The sequence below is a fragment of the Myzus persicae genome, unplaced genomic scaffold (assembly GCF_001856785.1).
Source record: "Myzus persicae strain clone G006 unplaced genomic scaffold, MPER_G0061.0, whole genome shotgun sequence".
NCBI classification, from domain to species: Eukaryota; Metazoa; Arthropoda; class Insecta; order Hemiptera; family Aphididae; genus Myzus; species Myzus persicae.
This window is the reverse complement of record NW_019103528.1, coordinates 35,981-57,000: the sequence shown is the minus strand read 5'-3', so window position 1 is coordinate 57,000 and position 21,020 is coordinate 35,981. Positions and strand designations below refer to the sequence as shown.

At 28.2% G+C, this 21,020-nt stretch overlaps 2 protein-coding genes across 7 annotated transcripts; one reads left to right on the top strand and one right to left on the bottom strand.

Annotated features, from left to right (window-relative positions):
• Positions 1-1,016: 1,016 nt before the first annotated feature.
• On the top strand, positions 1,017-4,983 carry LOC111034670 (pentatricopeptide repeat-containing protein 1, mitochondrial). 2 transcript variants are annotated; one of them, XM_022315985.1, is made up of 11 exons: positions 1,017-1,264; positions 1,375-1,704; positions 1,770-1,910; positions 1,985-2,156; positions 2,298-2,446; positions 3,066-3,394; positions 3,459-3,582; positions 3,770-3,874; positions 3,943-4,073; positions 4,134-4,308; positions 4,762-4,917. In XM_022315985.1, the coding sequence occupies exons 2-11, from the start codon at positions 1,375-1,377 to the stop codon at positions 4,915-4,917; spliced, it is 1,812 nt and encodes a 603-aa protein (XP_022171677.1). In that variant the 5' UTR covers positions 1,017-1,264. The 2 variants fall into 2 exon arrangements, with proteins under 2 accessions (XP_022171677.1, XP_022171678.1); XM_022315986.1 differs by lacking the exon at positions 1,017-1,264 and having other exon boundaries at positions 4,762-4,983.
• Positions 4,984-5,026: 43 nt separating this feature from the next.
• Positions 5,027-19,133, bottom strand: LOC111034671 (serine/threonine-protein phosphatase CPPED1-like). Of its 5 annotated transcripts, none has more exons than XM_022315988.1 (7): positions 14,214-14,344; positions 13,924-14,070; positions 11,234-11,311; positions 6,007-6,219; positions 5,780-5,915; positions 5,430-5,710; positions 5,027-5,305 (listed from the first exon to the last, which is right to left on the bottom strand). In XM_022315988.1, exons 3-7 carry the CDS (start codon positions 11,304-11,306, stop codon positions 5,106-5,108), a joined length of 903 nt encoding a protein of 300 aa, XP_022171680.1. In that variant the 5' UTR covers positions 11,307-11,311; positions 13,924-14,070; positions 14,214-14,344; the 3' UTR covers positions 5,027-5,105. The 5 variants fall into 5 exon arrangements, with proteins under 5 accessions (XP_022171680.1, XP_022171682.1, XP_022171683.1 ...); XM_022315990.1 differs by having other exon boundaries at positions 13,928-14,070; XM_022315991.1 differs by lacking the exons at positions 13,924-14,070; positions 14,214-14,344 and adding an exon at positions 19,027-19,133.
• Between the last annotated feature and the right edge of the window lie 1,887 nt (positions 19,134-21,020).

Sequence of the window (21,020 nt, the reverse complement as noted above, 5' to 3'; positions counted from 1 at the left end):
AAAATGATTTTTGGTAATTTTTGGACACACTTTGGTAAATGAACTGGCTTCTATTTTAAAAACATTATAGTAATGTTCCCATTTTATGGGAGATTTCAAAGGATGTATCTAGAGTGTATGAAAAAGAGACATGTTATGTAGCTATATTTGTATAAAGTTAATGTATAATTAATAATTATATAGCCATATAGGTTACTTACAAGTAATTGTTTCTTTTCATATAAGCGGTTTCTTACAGTCTTTAAAAGATGGGGTGCATCGGAGAATACAAATACCTTTCTGCTACTATCAAATGGATTTTCAAAATAGTTTTTAAAACTATCCAACTTTGCATTTACCTATATTAATTAATCAAAAAAATACATAAATTACTAATAATTTTTGATACTTATTATTAATTATTATGTTTATATATACCCCTAAATAATTCCACATAGTACGATTAGTAGATGCACCATCCGATGTAAGACCAATAACTTTCCCACCAGAACTTTCCATCAATAAAATAGCTTTTATAACTAATTTTGCTAAATCTACTCCTATTAAACATAATACATATTTATTAAAAATAATTTATAAATTGGATAAAAATAACTCTTATTTTTACAGTGAATATAAAAGAACCTTTAACAGTTCCATGTGAAGCAAATACGGCAATCGGTTGGACAAATTTTTCTGCCAAACTTTGCCACATAAAAACCAAAGCGTGGTTGGNACGATAAATCTATTTACTAAGATAATAGATAGTTATTATAATTGTATAGTGGAATATTTATCATTATTTAAATCGTGGTTTTTATAGGGATCTATGAGAATTGAGAATAATATCACATAATAGATTTATTCTGTATTACTGTGGTAATAGGTACATATTTGATATTAGTAAAGCGCGGGAAAAAATAATAAGCTCGTAAATTCTGCTTCTATATTGGCACACATCATGTCGCAAGCGCTAGTGGTCAATTTTCCAGCTGTTCTGGTTATTTAATTTGGTTTCCAGTTTAAAACGATCTTATCATAGGTCGTCGGGCAACCATACTATCTTAAATCGTGCATTTAACTAAACTTATAGGACAATATTGAGTTAAGTATTCAAATTTTTAAACATGTGACCTGAGTGATGTTGCTGATTAGATAGTCTGTTCACGGTTGTAATTATTGTATACTAAATTGTTACTTATTCAATTTCACAATGAAATGGATCAAATTTTATTCAATACTTAATTTAACATAAAAAATAATTTCTTACAGTTCCAAATCAAATGTGAGTTAAAAATTCCATTAACAAAAAAATTACAATGTATTTATAAACATAATACTTAAGTATAAAATTTTCCAATACTGTCTACTATAGTTTCTAATTATTAATTTCAGATGATTATGTTCAACCGTTTTTTACGACAGTTAATTAATATTAGGCCTTTAATATCAAATTACAATGAGCAATGTTGTAGAAATTTAAGATATGTTTCTACAATCAAAGATTTTCGAAAAAGAACAGAGACATTTTCCGTCAATTCTGAGCAGAATATTGATGCTGATGTTTTTGGAACATTATCTGACAATACCGAAATTAATGATAAATTGGATCTTTTACCTCCGGAAGATGATGATAAAATAGAATACGATAAAGATGAACAACACAAAAGATTACACATTACTGAGTACCACAAAATTATCCAAGAACTCATTAAACAGCATAAAGTATAAAACTAAAAATTCAATGTTTATTTTCTTAATCTTCAGTGCTACCCAAGTTTCTTTTTTAGATTGCAGATGCGATAGATGTACTTGAAACAAGGATGTTAAAAGATGAAAAAGCAAAACCAGATTATTATGTTTATAACCTGTTAATCGGTACTTGTGGTAAAGTCGGTTATGTTCAAAAAGCATTTCATTTATTTAACCAGGTTTGTTTTATTTATAATATGGTATCCATCTATTATTTAATAAATACTATATTTAATTTTTTTTTAATGATTAGATGAAAAAAAGTGGCATTAAAACTACACCGGCTACATATACTTGTTTATTTAATGCATGTGCAAATTCACCATATAAGGATGATGCATTAAAGAGAGCTAAAAAATTACACAATTTGATGAGTTTAAAATCAATTGAACCTAACATTTTTAACTACCATGCAATGATTAAAGGTATTTAAAACTATAAAATCAATAAGAAACAAAAATTAATTTAAGATTTTTATTTTCATTTTTATTGAAATTCATTGAAACTGAAATTTCAAGAAGTAAATTTGCTTAACTGTACTAAAAGTGTTACATTTTTATTTTTAGCTTTTGGGAGAACAGGAGATTTATTGACTGCATTTTCTTTGGTTGATGAAATGTTGACGAAAAAATATAAATTAAAAGATGAAACATTTAATTTTCTCTTACAAGCTTGCATATCAGATAAGGAAGCTGGTTTTCGTCATGCCTTACTTGTAAGTTTGAATTAGTATATGCCTATCTACAATATTTTCTGTAGTGAAATGTCAAGTTGACATAAGTTTATAACAATGCACATTTTAATTAAATCATGATAAATTAAAATTCATTAACTTTAGTTCCTATATAATATTTGCTCAGTCGTTTTAAGTCTGATGATCCTTCAAAAATTTACTTAGTGTTATTCACACTTGACGTCTTCAAATCCTAGTCCACTCTACATAGATGGAGTAAGTATTAGTTTGTCACCAAAAATTAAATATCTAGGTGTTCTTTAATTCAAAAACTTACTTGACTTCAACAAATTTACTAAAGACAGATGTTTCATCCTATTAGTATGGTTTAAGTACTAAATTAAGTCAGAAATATATTATAACCAGCTTCTATGTTCTCTCACACTTATTTTGTCACCACTATAATCTTTTATTAACATTTCATTTTAAAATCCTAAGTATTATATGTATCATTTAACATGATTAATCAGAAATACAGAACCTTTTTATTTTATTATTATTATAAATAATAACTTATAATTTTTTTTTTTTTTATTAACTTTAAAATCTACTTATAACATTCATTAAAACAAATTGTATCATATATTTTGGTAATTTTCAGGTTTGGAGAAAAATGATATTAAAACGTGTACGTCCTTCACTTTATACTTACAATCTTTTATTAAAATGCACCAGAGAATGTAGTCTTGGTGATGAATTTGAAACACGGAAAATTATTGGTCAAATAATTAATGATCCTCATTTGCTAACAACTGAATCTAAACTTGAAGAATTGAATACTTCAGAAAAGAATATACCTAATACATTATTATGTAGTGATAATGAAAATAAACTATCTCTTATTGAAGAGAATAGACCAAATTTATTGGATGTTAAACCTAATTTTGGTAACATTGTTAGTATATCCGAAATTAAATCCGCTGAAGACAGGTAAAACATACACTCATAATTTTTTTCTGCATCAATTTATGTTCGATTTTATTTTTGCTTTTAGATTAATATTATTAGGTGGTTGTTCAGGATTTTTACAAAATATGAAAATCAATAGAGTAAAGCCAGAAATTAAAATATTTACTCAACTTTTAGAAGTTATACCACCAACATTGTCAGCTGAAAAAGTGAGTTACTTACTTATGTTCTTATGTATTAATATCCTAATCAGAAATATATTTAAATTGAGTTATTTTTATTTTATCAGATGTGTTTATAATTGATTCAAATCTTACAAAAAATAAAACAAAGTTATAACTACATTTCATATATTATGTTTATTTTCTAATTATTAATTTATAAATATTTGTTTAGCTCTTGTTAAAAGAAATTAAAAAAAACAAAGTTGAAATTGACATCGATTTTTGCAATATTCTCATTAAAAAACGGAGTCTTAGATTTGATTATGAAGAAGCAAAGGTTATATAAAATCATTCATATAATATACATTTTATGTAAATTACCTTAAATTTACTTTTAATTTATAGAATGTATTAATCTTAATTAATTCAGAAAACTTGGGTGTGGATGTTGTAACCTTTGGTGTTCTGGCATTGGGATGTAAAAATAAGAATGAAGCTAAAGACCTCATAAAAATGATAGCTGACCATGGATTTCGGTATGTTTGTAAAATATTTATGATATTTTTATTCTTATTTGTTTTTTCATCTAATTTAAGGGTGAATGCAGAAATGTTGGGCACAATGTTAGCACAAGCATGTTACCATTTCAATTTTGGCTATGTAATTTATGTCATGAACATGGTCAAACACGAAGAAATTAAACCCAATAAAATATTTATGGATCGTTTAAATCGTTTTGATAACACAATTAAAGATTTAATGAAAAAAAGGGTAAGTGTAAGCAGTTATTCAAGATTGAAGTATGAATGTTTTGTTTTATAGTAAAATACATACATTTTTTAACCAACTGCAAATGATTTAACAGCATAACTTCTTTTTAAAATAATAGAAATAAAGAATAACTTCAAAATTAACCACAAATATTTTGAAGAAATCATACATTAAATCTGTAAAATATTATATGTTTCTTTTAATGCCTTGATAGTCCCTAAAAAATATGAATTCAATTTATACTATCCTAATTACTAACTAACACAATTTAAGGAATTTAAATTGTGTTTTTTTTTTTACTTAATGACATCATAAATAGATTTTAAGTTTAAATAACAATTATAAATTTCAACTTTTATATTTTATTCACTTTATCAAAAATATTAGGATTTCTGATCACATGATAAGGTTAATGAAAACATGAAATATATTAACTATAACTATTGTTTTCAGCAAAATAAAGAAAAAGAGACTCCGGATTTTATTCAAGGTTATTATTTCAAAGAAGGATACAGAAAGTTTCAAAATTTTTATAAAAAATGGTTACTTGAGATAACTGTTGATGAAGAACTACATCCTTGGGATCAATTTAAAAACCACAGAAAATGAAATATTATTTGATTTTGTATTTAACAATAATTTAATATTATTTTATTATATTTTTTGGGTATTTAATTGACATGCATTATTATTATCATCATTGATCACTAATATAAAGTATTATAATTAATATAGACCTCTTTATTAAAATCTATATTGATTTAAATGTTACAACATTTCAAATAATACTAAATATTTTAATTTTGAATAGAGCTTGGCATTTGTTCTAGAGGATAATATGTATGTATAACATTGTTTTCATACATTTTGACCACTCTTAGTCCGGAAGGATCTTCTCCCATTGGAGCTCCAAGTGCACAAGTAGTGACCATTTCAAGGTTTTCATAGAATCCAGTTGAGTTTTTGTGATAATGACCAGAAAAAACATGAGACACGCCTAAAAACAATACATACATCAACATTTGATTTGAAAATTAATTTGCAAATAATTAAAATGGTTTTTCTCAACATTTAATAAACTGGTTGAAATAAAATATTTAAGTATGATAATTAATCTTTACCAGCTGCGCACAGTTTTTCAAGCATTTCATGTCTGAAGTTTTTTTCAATATTAAAAAATGAATTTTCTTCATCCGGTTTACTTAAAAACCATGGTATATGTTGAAATACAATTATTCTTTGACCCTCGTATTTACTCAATATTTCAGTTAACCATTTATCTTGTTGTGCTGCAAATTGATCGACATTACTACTGTTTCTATAATATTGAGAGTTTAACACTAAAAACAGTACTCCACCGCACCAAAATGAAAAATAATCTTGCCCAAAATTATCACGATATCTAAAATTTTAATTATTTATCTACAAATATTAAACAACTAATTTTATCTGTAAAATTGTGCTATATTACTTGTTGATTGAATTCTCATCTGGAATATCACCAACATCATGATTTCCACACACACAAACCAGAGATATCGAGGGGTGTAAGTTTGAGAAAATGTTCTTAAAATCATTTATTTGTAATTCATTTAGCACAGTTTCGTCTGAAATATGGATACATTGCTATACAAAAAATGTATATGAACCATTAATTAAACTATGATATAATCATTAAACTAAACAAGTTCAACTAACTACAAGGCATTTCATTTACTAAGTCTCCACACACAACTAAAAATTGAGGTCTTGGAGACAAGTTATTAATTTTATCTATTGCAAAAATAGCCTTATCCATTTCTATTTTCCAGTCTGTAGAATCTCGTTCAACGGGTGGAAAAGTGTAACCAAATTGAGAGTCAGCCGCAATCACAAAGTAAAAATTTTCAGTCCATAATTGATTGTTTTTAACTAAAATTAGAAACAAATATAAAATTATACAATAGGTAATAATAAATAATGTATTGCGTGGGCAACCATTAACCATAGGTCCATATATAACCACAGAAATGTAACATGTTTGGGTACCTACATAACAATATTTTTTACCTGGTGATTGGAAAATGATTGGATTCACACATTTAAGTATTGTATCCCAAAAACGTTTTGTAACTTTAATTTAACAGTATGCTGATCAATGATCATTATGTTCTATATAATAGCATAAATCTATAAAAATATTTTGATCATTGCCTACCTATTTATTATATTATTATATTTAGCTTTTTTTGGAACTTAGTTAAAAACAACACGTGTAGTACACACTACACAGGCGTGGTACGTATTAATGTTTAAAATCGTTAATTTTATTATGCCCAAAAGTATTGGGTTTTGAGTCAAAGTGTTCAAATGTTCACCACCCAAGATTCCCAACCGGCAATCATCACCGCCACTTATCGACCAATAAAACATTGCTTTAATAGTTTATACTAAAAAACTCTAATAAAAAAAATTGCTTAGACATCAGCGATACTAGCTGGTGTTCCTCAAGGTGCTGTCTCATCTCCCTTCCTATATAACTTATTCACAGCTGACCAACCAACTTCCCCGTATACTTCAGTAGCCGAATTCGCGGATGACAAAATTATATACACTTCTCAAAATGATCGAGACACTGCCAACCTGCAATTACAAAACCACCTAAATAGCCTATCTTCCTGGTATACTAAATGGAAAGTTAAAATTAACAAAGATAAGTCATCACATATTACTTTTTCCTTAAGACCGGGTGAAATACCTTCTGTTAATCTAAACAATCAAACAATACCAACAGTCTCCAACATCCGTTACCTAGGTCTAACCCTAGACAAGCGACTCACCTGGACAGAACATATTAAAATCAAACGTAATACTCTTAAACTCAGAAGGAAATCACTACACTATTTGATAGGTAATCACTCCAAACTCAGACTCAATTCCAAACTGCTTATTTATAAACAACTTCTCATGCCGATATGGACTTATGGCGTACAGCTGTGGGGTGCGGCTAAATTATCAAATTTAAACATGATACAAAGATTTCAATCGATCACCTTACGCATGATAACTAGGGCCCCCTTTTACGTATCCAACCACACACTCCACACAGACCTAAACATTAAAACTGTCTCAGAAATGGCATCAACTATACACAAACGTTATAGGTTACGACTAGAAAACCACCCCAACCCGCTAATCTCAGCACTAAACTCACAAACAATACCCGGGAATCCCCAAAGAAGGCTTAAGAGAAGATGGTGCCGTGACCTAAACTTTTAATCTCAAAACTTAAAAAATACATACATATGTATATATATAATATACATATATATCTAACATAAATAAATCAATGAAAAGTGTAGCCGCTGGGTTACTTCTTTTATCAAGCAAATCATGTCTTCTTACTTATTTTAGCTCATATTCTTATTGTAAAACTAATTTACAGATTGTATATATTCAATAAAAAAAAAAAAAAAAAAAAAAAAGACATCAGCGCGATTTAAAATCACAAGAGCAGGATGTATTGATTCACCTTTTGCATCAATAGTTATCTACACCTCGCCTAAAACAGATTCTCACAACTAATCCGGACTGGAAGATGTGGATCGGACAAAATATGTCCCAACTCCCGGTTACTGTAATAAGATGCTTTCAGGTTTCCTCAAAGAGCTTGGCACATAAGACTATTAGAGTACTGTTTGGTAAGACCAATATATACATCTCTCAGCGGTTAGCCGTGGTTTTGTAACCGCAGATGGCAGATCCATAGCTAATTGTTGGACACGATAAACAAATAACTACGACGTTCATATTCCATCGTTGCTACTAACCTATACTTGATTCATACAATTTATGTGGTGCCTCTTCAATTTATTTGTAAAGTCCACTGGTGATCTCGCGATTTAATAAAAAAAATGGACAAATTGAAAAAAATAATGTTTATGTCATAGACTTTGTCACTATTAAAGTATTTTTAAGTCCCAATCTACATAGGCAGAGGTAGAGGACAGAGATATACGGTAGGTTCCTACCAAACCTATCAACGGGCGCATGTAAATTCCGCCCAAAATGAACTACAGGTAAAATATAAGGTACATGTAAATTCGGGCATCGCCCGTTTCCGCCAAAAAACCGGTTCCCTGATTTAGGTATAGCCCTTTTCCGCCAAATCTAAAAAGGTACGATTCCCTTTTCCGCCAAAAGACATTTCCGCAAAAGAGAGTTTGGAAACCAATAGTATAAATTTTTAAGCAATATATATGTTGTGTATATATAAAATAAAATAGTAATGTAAAATAAAAATATTAAACCGTTTAAAAACTACTGAAGAAGCAATTACAAAAAAAAGTTCCAATGAAATTAGTAGGTACATGTTTGTCAAAACTGTTTCTTATAATTATATGATTGTTGTACCTATTCGCAATTTCGCAATTATTTACAAATGTCATTGCTATTACCTACATTTTGCATTACTATTTTATTTTATACATACCAAAACATAAATATTGCTTAAAAATTAAGACCATTGGTTCCCAAACTTTTTTTGCGGAAATGTCTTTTGGCGAAAACGGGAATCGAACCTTTTTCGTTTTTGGCGGAAAAGGGCTATGGCGGAAACGGCCAATATTATTTTGGCGGAAGCGGGTAACTCCCGTAAATTCCACCCGAAAAAAATACAGATAATGAAACATACGTGTAAGTTCCGCCCGAAAAATGTATGACTGTTAATAAACAAATTTCTGAATGTGTCTTATTAATCATATTATTACTGACATAACATAGATTAAACATTATAATTTAGAAGTGGGTATTTAAATAAATATATATTTCACATATTAAGTCAATAATTACAACATAAATCATGTATAATCGTAAAAATAGTAATAATTATAAAAGTAAATAGGTATAACAATCATAATATTATAGTAAAATTAAAACATAATCAATAATTAGCACAATATAAATAAAAGTATTAAAAATCGTAAAATAGTAAAAATTATAATAATAAATACGAGTCAAAATATCACTTCCATACTATTTATTTTTTGTTAATGTTCGAACATTTTGTGACTTCCCAATACTATAAGTTATAGCACGCGCAGCGTCGCGAAAAGTACGGTCGCGTCGTACAGTCACGGAACACTTAGTTTAAAAATATTTATTTTTCCGAGCGGAACTATTTTTGTACCTGCATATTTTTTTCGGACGGGATTTACATGTGCCTTTTATACTTGGATATTTTTTCGGGCGGAATTTACCATAGACCTTGTTTTTACCTGTTCATTTCGGGCGGAATTTACAATCTCCCCTATCAACATCTAGTGAGTGAACACTAACTCAAACAGTCAAACTGTTCATGCCAGAATACTCATAATTCATATTATGCTTTATTGCGTTATATTGTATCGATAGGAACGTGTACCTATATAATCTAGAACATTTGTTTGTTTAATAAGGTGTAATTTGAAAATTATGAAACGGGAGTGAGAATAAGATTTATGGTTGCTAAAAGTGAAAACGACCAATTACCAATTCAGAGTTCATAAAAAATTGATGATATATCTATCATCACTTATTAGTTATTAGGTATGTATAAATAATAAAGCTTTGCTATTTTATGCCTTGTAAATTGTATCATATTTATCGCATTTTCCCAAAAATATAACGCTTTATTATTTGCCTATATATACATATTACAATACCTATTAGCTATTACATTGACATAAAAATATATTTAACCTTACACTGTCTTCGCATTTTAAAATAATGGTAAAACGGTTCTGAGAAAGGCTTGTTTACCCCCAAATGGCCATGTTTTAATTCATCAAACAAATGAGTGTTAGAAACTTCAATACCTACTTCGGTCTAGAAATATAATTGAACAAAGTTCAACAAACAATAATTTGAAACTTTCGAAGAAGTTAAATATTCTTTTTTTGTTCGTTTCGATGTTCAATAAAAAATCCAAGATTGAGATTTGCCTTAACCGATTGGCAATTTTATTAATAATTAAAATTTGAAAATGTCGAGGAAATTAATTGATTATTAAGTAATGAGTAGGTAGTGAAAAACTGGAAACAGGGCCGTCCTTTAGAGTTTACAAGACCCAGTATAAATATAATTATAAGCCTATAATGATTTCCCATTCATAAGTGTATTAAAATACAAGCAACATATTTTTACTATTCATATTTATTGATTCAAAATTAACGGACTTCAGAAGAATTTTTTATCTGTCGGTGAAAGCAGAAAAATCCTGGAATCTTTGAACTGGGAACTTACAAAAAAAAAGTTATAGAAGCTTGCATGGACGAAACCATAGGTATCTCCAATAAAAGAAGCAAATTATGACTTGTGCAGTCGAATAGTCTATGGAACAAACAACAAAAGAATCTCAAAGGTTTTCAGAAGGTATTACTATACCTCTTTGTTTTATCTTATCACATTGGTCCCATTATCATATAAGTTATAACGGCATTATACTTGACTGCAACAGTTGTTTACTTATTAGTTATTAGTTAATAGTTATTACCATAGATATATATCTTTACTTTATTTCTCTATGAAACACATAATTTTAAGTTATTATGGTACACGGAATAACATAATTTTTTAAGCCAATTTTCCTGCTTCATTTTTTCGTACACAAATCCCCAAATCTTAGTTAAAGGTGTGAAGCTTACGCCCTCCCCTCTCCCTAAGAACGGCCCAGAGAGAAGCTTTATACAGCCGTATTTTCCTAATTACCTACCTAAAACACCCCAGTAAATTCACAAAAAATTAATAATGATTTCAACCAAGTTGGTTAAACCGTTAGTGTTTAGGAGTAAAGGACAAAAATAATTAACGCCATAACGTTGGGTAATTACCCCTTATTATAATTTAACATGTACATGAATAATTATACTTAAATAGTTAAATCTATATAAAATTAATTTTAACTTACACTGATCGGATCCAATTTTTTCTTCAATCTCGTGCTTACTCCATTTTACAGTTTGTTTAATATTTTCGGTCATTTTTGCTGTAAAAACAGGTATAATAATTATTTATTCTATCTGTTTCTAAAATAATTTCTTAATTCAATGATAAATAATCCTGAATCATATATTTTTTTATAATTTATAACTCAGTATCTATAACAGTATAACGCATAGCATAGTGACAGTAGTGTAAATATACAATATTCTCAAAAATTTCTCTACGGGCTAGTCCCGATTTTCTTTTTAATTTAGTAGGTATAAATAATAGTTTATACACTTTAACGTCTTTAACAATGTTTGATGTTTATGTACAGTCATCGATTTTATAGTTACTGTGTTTATAAATATAGATTGATACATTTTCTGAATAAAAAAAAATGTTTACAGTATAATAGCCAGTTGGTGGGTATAAACCTGTAGGAGAAAAAAATGTATTAAGTATGTTTAAAATTTAAATATACAATTTATAATTTGCGAATTATTTGAGGGAGACCGAACTCAACCAACCCCCCCTCCCCCTTTGATTGCGCCATTGCCATTAATAGATAGGGGTGGTGGTAAACCCTCCCGATCGTATGGTGAACTCTCCCGATTTTTAAGAATATTAAACCCTCCCGATGGTAAACTCTCCCGGGTCAATATTATATTTACTAGGAGGAAAAGTGTAAGCTCTCCCGGGTCAGCTTTATGTTTACCTGAAGTAAATGTGTAAGCTCTCCTGAGTTGTTTTAAATGTTATTGCTACTCTATGAATTGGCTTCACTGCAAAGATTGTGATTATCATTTTAAATATTTATTATCAATTGTATTACCGTTAACCTGTATTTTTAATTTAAATATTTTAAACGATATTGACTATAATGGCTCAACCAAGCTTTTCAACCTGACCAACCGAGTAATACTTATTTTTCAAACGCCTTTATATAATGCAATTATCAGTAAAAAAGAGTTTAAAGCCATAATAAAGATTACAAGATAGGTATTCATAATTTTGATCATTTAATTTTCATATCTTATTGTATCAACAGTATATGCTGTTTATCCGTTGTTTTATGGTTATTTTTAAATCATTCTCCTATCTAATTGATGTGCTATATATATATTCTAATTGTACTAATTTGTAATTGTTGAACTATGATAGTTTATACTGACAGTTGTAATTAAAAAAAAGGTATTCATAATTCAATAATACTTTCAAGTTGTTTGATTAATGATGAACTTATATATTGATACAAATTAAGCAGGCATATCAATGATACCTATTTTTAATAAATAAATCTATTATGAACTTATACTGTTAGGTACTTTAGGTACTTACCTAGTTACCTAATGCTTTTAAGATTAACATAATTGTATTATAATATTTATTATATGTATGGGCTAAAAATAATATAAATAAATGAGTCAGTAGAATATTTATATACCTATACATGAAATATGATGTGTACCGTATAGCATACTTATGAGGCTAAAAAGTTAAACTGGAAGTTAGAGTTAATTTTGTTTAGCTTAATTAATTAACTGCTTCAACATTCGAAATGTTTTTACAAAGTTAGATGAAAACTTAAAGTAAGGCACTTTGCTATTCAACTGACGAAATAAAGAAAACACGAACAATTTAACTGACAATGTTCATTGTACATACTAAGAACTGGAAAATCAGTATAACTTCGTCCCTTCCGTTTAAAATTTAAAAAAAACAAACGAATAGGTACCACGAGCCCGAGTTACTATGTATAGTATATATAACTATATGTACTAATCGTTTTAATAATAGATAAAAGTAATTTTTAAAATACATATTATACAAATACAAATACTTAACAGTTAGAGGGACCTCTGTAACTCGATCGTCTATAAGTCAAATTTTCGATAGTTCGAAGGAATATCTTAGATCTTGCATCCTAATATTTAGGTACCTATACCTATAGATTTTACTATAACTCGAATATTTTTACAGTCCCCGACCGATTTGAGTTATCGAGGTTTTACTGTACTTATGAACGTGCAGCACATTATTGCGTATATACTAATACACTTTCAAAACATTTACTATTTACTATTTATTTTGTGATAAATATTTGGACGGTTATTAATATTCACGGCTCAGAAAATAAATAAGTACCTATTAAGTTTTATACTATTATAAATTTATAATCAGTGTGCTAGAATAAAAGTGTAGGACATAAGTAATAAAATACGTAACCACTAACCATATAATAACCTACCCATAAAGTACTCTTAAGTCTTAGTGCTAGGACAATACAATAGCATATTAGTATAATACTAATTATTTGTTTGGATTTTACTTATTCTTGAAAACAACACTTTTTGAAGCAATAAGCAGTGTTACAAAAATCGAAAGTGTCATCTTTGCTCATAAATAGATAATTAAAAATTAAAAATTGAATAGGTATTACATTAGGTGGCTATATTTCTGAAAGACTATTTAGACCGGATTCAAGTTGTTTTATTTTTTTTTAAATTCAGATATACCTAATAAAGTAATAACCATCTAGTTATTATGTTTATTTGAACAATGATTTTATTTGAACAGGCATTTTCTTTGTTTTAACTGTGCAAATAAAATAAAGTTAAACCTCGAAGACGTACCTAATGTAACTATATGTAAGACGTTTAATTAGGTACTTACCTACCTATTGATGTGCATTGTGGTCTGTGAATATCTTTAATAGTTAAATTTTGTACAATCGTAACAGATAAGATAACGATTTATTACACCAATTAGTAAATTTGAATTGATTGTAACATCAGGTAATAGGAATAAGCATTAAAATAACTGCAAAATGCAAATACATAATATCATTTAAAACAAGTCATTGGATAAATGTTTAGGTATTCAATAAATATTTAAGAAATCGTTTTACAAATATGAAATAAGAAATTAATAAAAAAATATCATTATTATAGGTTAGTACCTACCTATATGTTTTTATCTTGTACATTTAAATTTTGAGTTTGGGGGCCCCAAGACACGAGGCATTGAGCCACGGCTACCTAGGCAGCTAGGCCATCCTGTCTTCATACCACTGATCCTTGTATTGTTATGAATTAAAATCATGAAAAATACTGTTTAGTGAAAAAATATTCAGCTTGTTGTAGATAGGTACACTTATTAAAACCTACATGATGAAACAAACATAATATCTTCCTTGCGTAATAGCTGTATAGTACATAAATGATTAATTCCAATAATTATAAATAGTATTTAATATTTATAAATTATATGATCAATGATAATACCCATATCTACTGACTACTGCAATTGTATTGTAATATGTAAATAACATTATGACAAACGTATATATTGTACCATTTGTACATTTTGCCATCTATATACGATCTATCTACGGATACATGTATTCTAACATATAGAACTACATTACTACACTAGTACATATTATATACATAAATAAATTGTGCCTCTACAATTGTTTATTATTACAGAACACTGATACAATTATAAGCATTTGACATTTATTATTTCTGTGTGTCAACAATTATTTGAATGTTTGAGAAATACGATTGTAGCGAAATGCCATGTACTTAATATCGTATGGATCAGCAGTTCCCAAACTTTTTTTTAATTCACGTTACCCTAAAAATTAAAAATTAAAATTAGCCTCCCATAAATAAATATTACAGAAATCCCCGAATAAAGTTTATTATTGTTTAACATGACTTAAAGTACCTAATACTGACATAGTGAAATATTTGTTTAGAATAGTTAAGATGTTTCAACAAAACTATTGTTGATTAAAACATATCAACATTTGCCACGCGGCTAGCGCCTCCCCTCCCAAAAGCTCGCAGTTTGGGGAACTGCTGATATAGATTATATATAGAGGTCTTTATTGCCTATACTATTAAATATAATTCCCGTCGTCGGTTGAACTAATGATATGCAAATCAATAATTATTTATTACCAATAATTGGCAATCCCTATCTGAGAACTCTGAAGTTATGGTTTTGAGGTCAGAGCGAACGTCCTCTCCCCTTGAGACTTAGTTAATCCCTTTTAATGTATAATAAATATAATAAAACAATAAACTATGGCAATAATTGACACTTAACAGTAATTACTATACGAATTTTAAAATAAGTACTATCCTACCTATAGCAATAAAAAAACGCAATTTTTTTTATTATTATGTTTAATAATATAAAATCATCTCTATTTAACGTTTTAATGAGTTTCTAGCCCAACTAAAATAATAAAGGAAGTTTTAGCTATACTGATATCACAAGTGAGTATTATAAATAACGTATATTTAAAATGTTACAAAATAAAACGGAATGTTACAGTATTGCAGAATTACACTCACCTGCTCAAGCTCAAGTATATAAGTTCGCTATATTATGCACCTCTATATATTATAGTATTTACATTATAAATTAATGATTATAATATATGAAAACAGTTACATCGTTACTTCTCATGTTTGTAAATAAATAAACATTTCTTAAAATTACGTGCATAAAATAAATATTTAAAAGTTATAAACTATAATATATTATACATTAATGGTACAAGCCACAAGGTGCGATATAATATGGCTATAAGTATAATGTATATTATAGTAATCTTGCCTCCCACGCCCCAACACGGACAAATATTTTGCTGAGTTCAGTCGTAACTCCCATTGCACCGAGACGAGTGTTGGTATACTAAGTCCACCCCCACCTTAATGTTTTACAAAGCCATCAATGTGTAACCAGAAGTTATTAGGGGGCTAAGCCCCTTCTCCTTGAGCCATGGCGTTTAAGTCAAATCCTTGAGAAAAAACGTTATCATATCATGCATTCAATACGTATACGTTTGTAATATAAATTAAAATAAGTAATAAGTAATAACTAATAATTTTATGGGTACGTTATTTTAATGTTTATTATCTCGTTTATTATTAATTATTATGTACAATGTACTTAATATAATATTATACATGTATCAATATTTTCAAATTAATAATATGGTTTTTAGTTATCCCAGTTTCCGCAAATACTATCTTAGCGACAGAAAAAAATTGTATTGTTTTTTTTTCTTGCATCAGAAAAATTAAAACGTTAGGCCATAACTCATTAAGTTATGATCGTAAGGTACATAAGGTCGATATGTCACAAAATACATTCATATTGATCTAGCTGTACTAGATTACTAAGTAGTAAAGTCTAAACCAAGATAACAGATAAATCAATGTATAATATCTACATAGTGAGTAATCGTGACTATAACTAAACATAAAAAATGATAAGGATGATGATATTTTAAAATGTGAATGAACAAGCTTCTATTTACGGGTAATGGGTATAGACATTTATAAAATTTACTAAAAATATGTTTAAAAGTATGCGTTTTGTAGAATGAAAATAATGTTAGTGCGTTATACTTAATATTTTATTGAATACATTTGATTTTTCAGAATTATTATTTTTAAATGACGAGAGGGTTCTTTTGACCTTATTGGGTTCTTTCAACGTTTATTTTACAGGATTGTTTGTGAGGAATTACGAAAAACCATTTGTGCAATTATTCATATAAATTATTTATATTTAATGCAATTGAACGAGCTCGTCTCACTATTTTTTTAATTAATATTTTTTATAGTGTGGATTTTTGTAACAGGAAACTACTAAAATCTAGTTAGGCTTAGGCCCATAAAGAAGGTGTGGGGGTAACATCCTATTGGCTATTTGCAACATTGACTTTCTAGGACTCAAATCCTTTTAAGCTGTACCTAATTTATTACTATATCCTAGTTACCTATGGTCAAAGACGTAAAGGTATTGTAAGTACGTACACGGTACGGTAATCGGAAAAAAAAGTCCCGGTAAAAAAAGTCCCAGAAAAAAAAGTCCCGGTAAAAAAGTCCCGGTAAAAAAAGTCCCACACTAGGAAAAAAAGTCCCGAAAAAAAAATATTATTCTTGTAGGTACTTGTACAGTTCTATAGTAAGTTGTGCTTTGTATTTTAGTGTGTAACTGTGTAAGTGTAATGAATAAAATGCTTGTACATATATTTGTCATCTACCATAATAAGTAATAAATAATAGAAAAAAAAGTTTACTGGAAAATACCAAAATACTTATTCTTATACTGCACTTGTACAGTTGTACTTTGTACTTATTTTAGTGTGTAATGTATTGGTAGGTATAAAATATATTTGTCCGCAGATGAAGCGAAATTAGCTTTAGATGCTGTAGGAGATTCGAAAACTGTTAAAAAACTAGGGCAAACTCGGACAGTAGAAAAACGGCTGCAAAATTTATGTATACAAATACAAGCGGGCAATATCGGTGTTTTAGATTTTTTAACAGCCGTAACTCGTAAGTCATAATATAAGAAAGAGGTGTACCTAATTATAATATTACATTTTTATAGCATTATTATTATAATTATATTGGTACTTTAATTGTATTATTATTATTTACTTTTATTTGACTTACTTATTATTGACTATTTATTATTGTAATAAATTGTAAGTAATTAACATCTTTTATGATATTATATGACTTTGTATGTATTTATATATTCATCGGGACTTTTTTTTCCTAGTGTGGGACTTTTTTTACCGGGACTTTTTTACCGGGACTTTTTTTCCGGGACTTTTTTTACCGGGACTTTTTTTTCCGCGATTCACACGGTACACCTATTAACTGTTATGATCGCTTGTAGACTTAGATATACCTACTTATCACTTATGTGATAGCATTGATTATAAATACTAGTATTAAGACACGATCGCATAATATGTTTTACTTGTGTGATTTTTATAATGTATACATATTATGACATTTTTTGTAAAATTGATTTAAAATAAATACCTAATAACGTCTGTAATATGTATATAAACTTAAGAATTTCGTATAAGGGCGGGTTTTCGCCCTGGGAAGTGTTACTAACTCTAACTGGCTAGAATAAATTTAATATTTTATACTTCACAATTTAACGTACATTTTTAAACACTGAAAGTAAATTATTTCTAAGTAAATTAAAAGTTTTGGCACGCATTTGGCAAATTTCCAACATCAAAATATTAAAGTAAAACACCCATCGAAACATTTATTACAATTTACAAATTTAATTCATAGTAGGTACCTACATGGCTACATATATAAAATCTTAAATCTGCACATTGTGCTAAAAATTGACATTTCATGCTAGTTGCTTTGATTAATCAATATATTTACATTTTTTAGTCTATGTAAATATATTATAAATTATAATCGTTAGTGCAATTGTGTCTTAATTAATAATGTCAACTTTCAATATTGTTCGGTGATATTTTCAATCACGAAGTCGCGGATTAGGCACGCAGTTCATAGCTGATATAGCCATATAGGTATCGTGTTTTTCCATACAAATTGTCAAATTTATTTGGTCTGTGGTTTACTGATAAATGATAATATTATTAACCCGCCAAGATAACGGATCACAGATAACACCAGCCAACAATCACTGAGTCACGTGACTCGTTGCCTACTCTGCTCTTGCAATTGTGCAATACTGCAAATTACAATTTGCAATAGTGTGTAGTGGTTTAATGGTTACTACCTACTTACTTACCGGTCAGTATTTAAATATATAATTATTCAACATAATATTTTGAAATTAAAAAAAAAATTGAAGCCGTCAAATTGTTGTATACGAATACCTACCGAATGGTTCGTTTCAATAATAAAAGTGTAAAATAATAATTAAGTTACTTACTGAAATGAACGATTCATGCACATTTACCTCGATGGATGCGACCAGTCTCGTGGAATTCGTTGGAAAAACTGTTGTTGTGCGTACTAAACAGCAACACACGTCCAAAGGAGTCGTTCACACTGTGGATCCGGTGACAAAAAGGTATGGTTGACTGTTGTAAACTTGTTCCGTGGGCGTGTACACATGACAATAATTATTATGATGTAGATAATTTTTTTTATTAATAGAATATTAACTGTTTCCTCTACCCCGCGGCCCGCAGGTCCTTCTGAAATATTTTTCTTGACCAAATTACTGCCTATGCAGGTTGGATTCTGAACTAAGTGGGAGGAATGTGTTTGGATTTGGTTGATGGTTTTACAATAATATAATTCAATAATACTGACTACTGTTATGTTGGCGAATATTATTTAATCAGTTATATCTAAATTATTTACATAATATAGAATTTATAACTGATAGTATAATATTGCTGTAATTTAATTGAAAATTAAATATGTACTATAATAGACAATAGTGTAATATTATTTCATTACTAATGAAATTATAATATAAATATTTTATAAATGGTTAATAAATGTAAATATTATGCTTTTTACATTTTTATTTTATAAATATTTAGAATATATTCATAAAATAAGTTATTTGGGTCTTAAGCTATAAATATTGGTAAATAATAAATGTTTTATTGAAAATGTTTATTTTACTAAATGGGTACCAATTTAAGTAGGTATTATATTTAAAAAATTAAATTCTAGTCATTATTTTGTGATTTGAGCACTTAAGATTTTCAATTTAACATATCTGAATATTATACCTAACTGTTTAAATGTTTATTCAATGTTACCCTCAGATTATCATATATAAAAATGGACAAAATGAATAAGATGGAGTTATCAATGATTATTATACGATATATCTATATTTTTCTAATCTAATAGTAATTACACTTTCCACTTTGAATAAATATTATAAAATGTATACTTGTGTATCTTAAAACTACTGTCAACTATAAAAAATCTATAACTATATTTCAAACATTTATTTAGCATTTAGATTAATATTAGTATTAATAACCATTGACATAATATTATTTTTATGTGTAGGCCAAAAAAAAAATTGCTAATTAAACTCGTTATTATTAATTTATATCCACTAAGACAAAATCCCAGTATTTCTTGGCTTGTTTCTAAATGTTGTCAATGGACAGGTCTCAACACTCTGCGGCGGCAGCGGTTATAGTTAAATAAAGGTGGACACAATTTTACCGTTGCAGTGTGTGGCGACTTTAATTGTACTTATTGAATAAACTTATGAGACAAATATACAATTAAGTATTTATCTACTTACTAACCTACTTTAAATCACATATTATACTGTTATATACCTAATGGTATGTTACATAAATATATACAACTGCATACTTTATTATCTTACACAATCTATTTGTAATTACATTTTATATTTATATAAAACCTTATTGTTTCAGTATCGTACTGCTGATCAACAAACAATGTGAAATATTTTCTGGAATAAATATCAAAAGTGTTCAATTTGAAGATTTGTAAATGTGCAAGTGGATATTTATTATTAGCAATCAATATAAGTAAACTGTGTAATATATTTTATTTATTTTTTAAATTGTAATATACATTTTCAATATCTGATTAAACTTAATATCTATCTCTTTTATAATGTAACTTATCATTATTTATATTTGGTTTCTGCTTTCTGTAGTACTGGTATTATATATTGATTCACCACTGCCACTTATAAAATAAACAATTTTAATACCTGACCCCCATTGGCAGATTTTTTTTAGCTTTATTTAAAAATCTAGCTCAACAATTCCATTGGCAGATATTTGGTCAAATGTGTGGAGGCTGATCCATCATCAAAATTAAGCCAATATAACTTCAATTTACTGCTTAAATGTGGCTCCCAAATATGTCATAATATATAAATGAAACATAATGTACTTATTTTATTTATCTTTGATGGACTAAACATTCTGGGGGGGG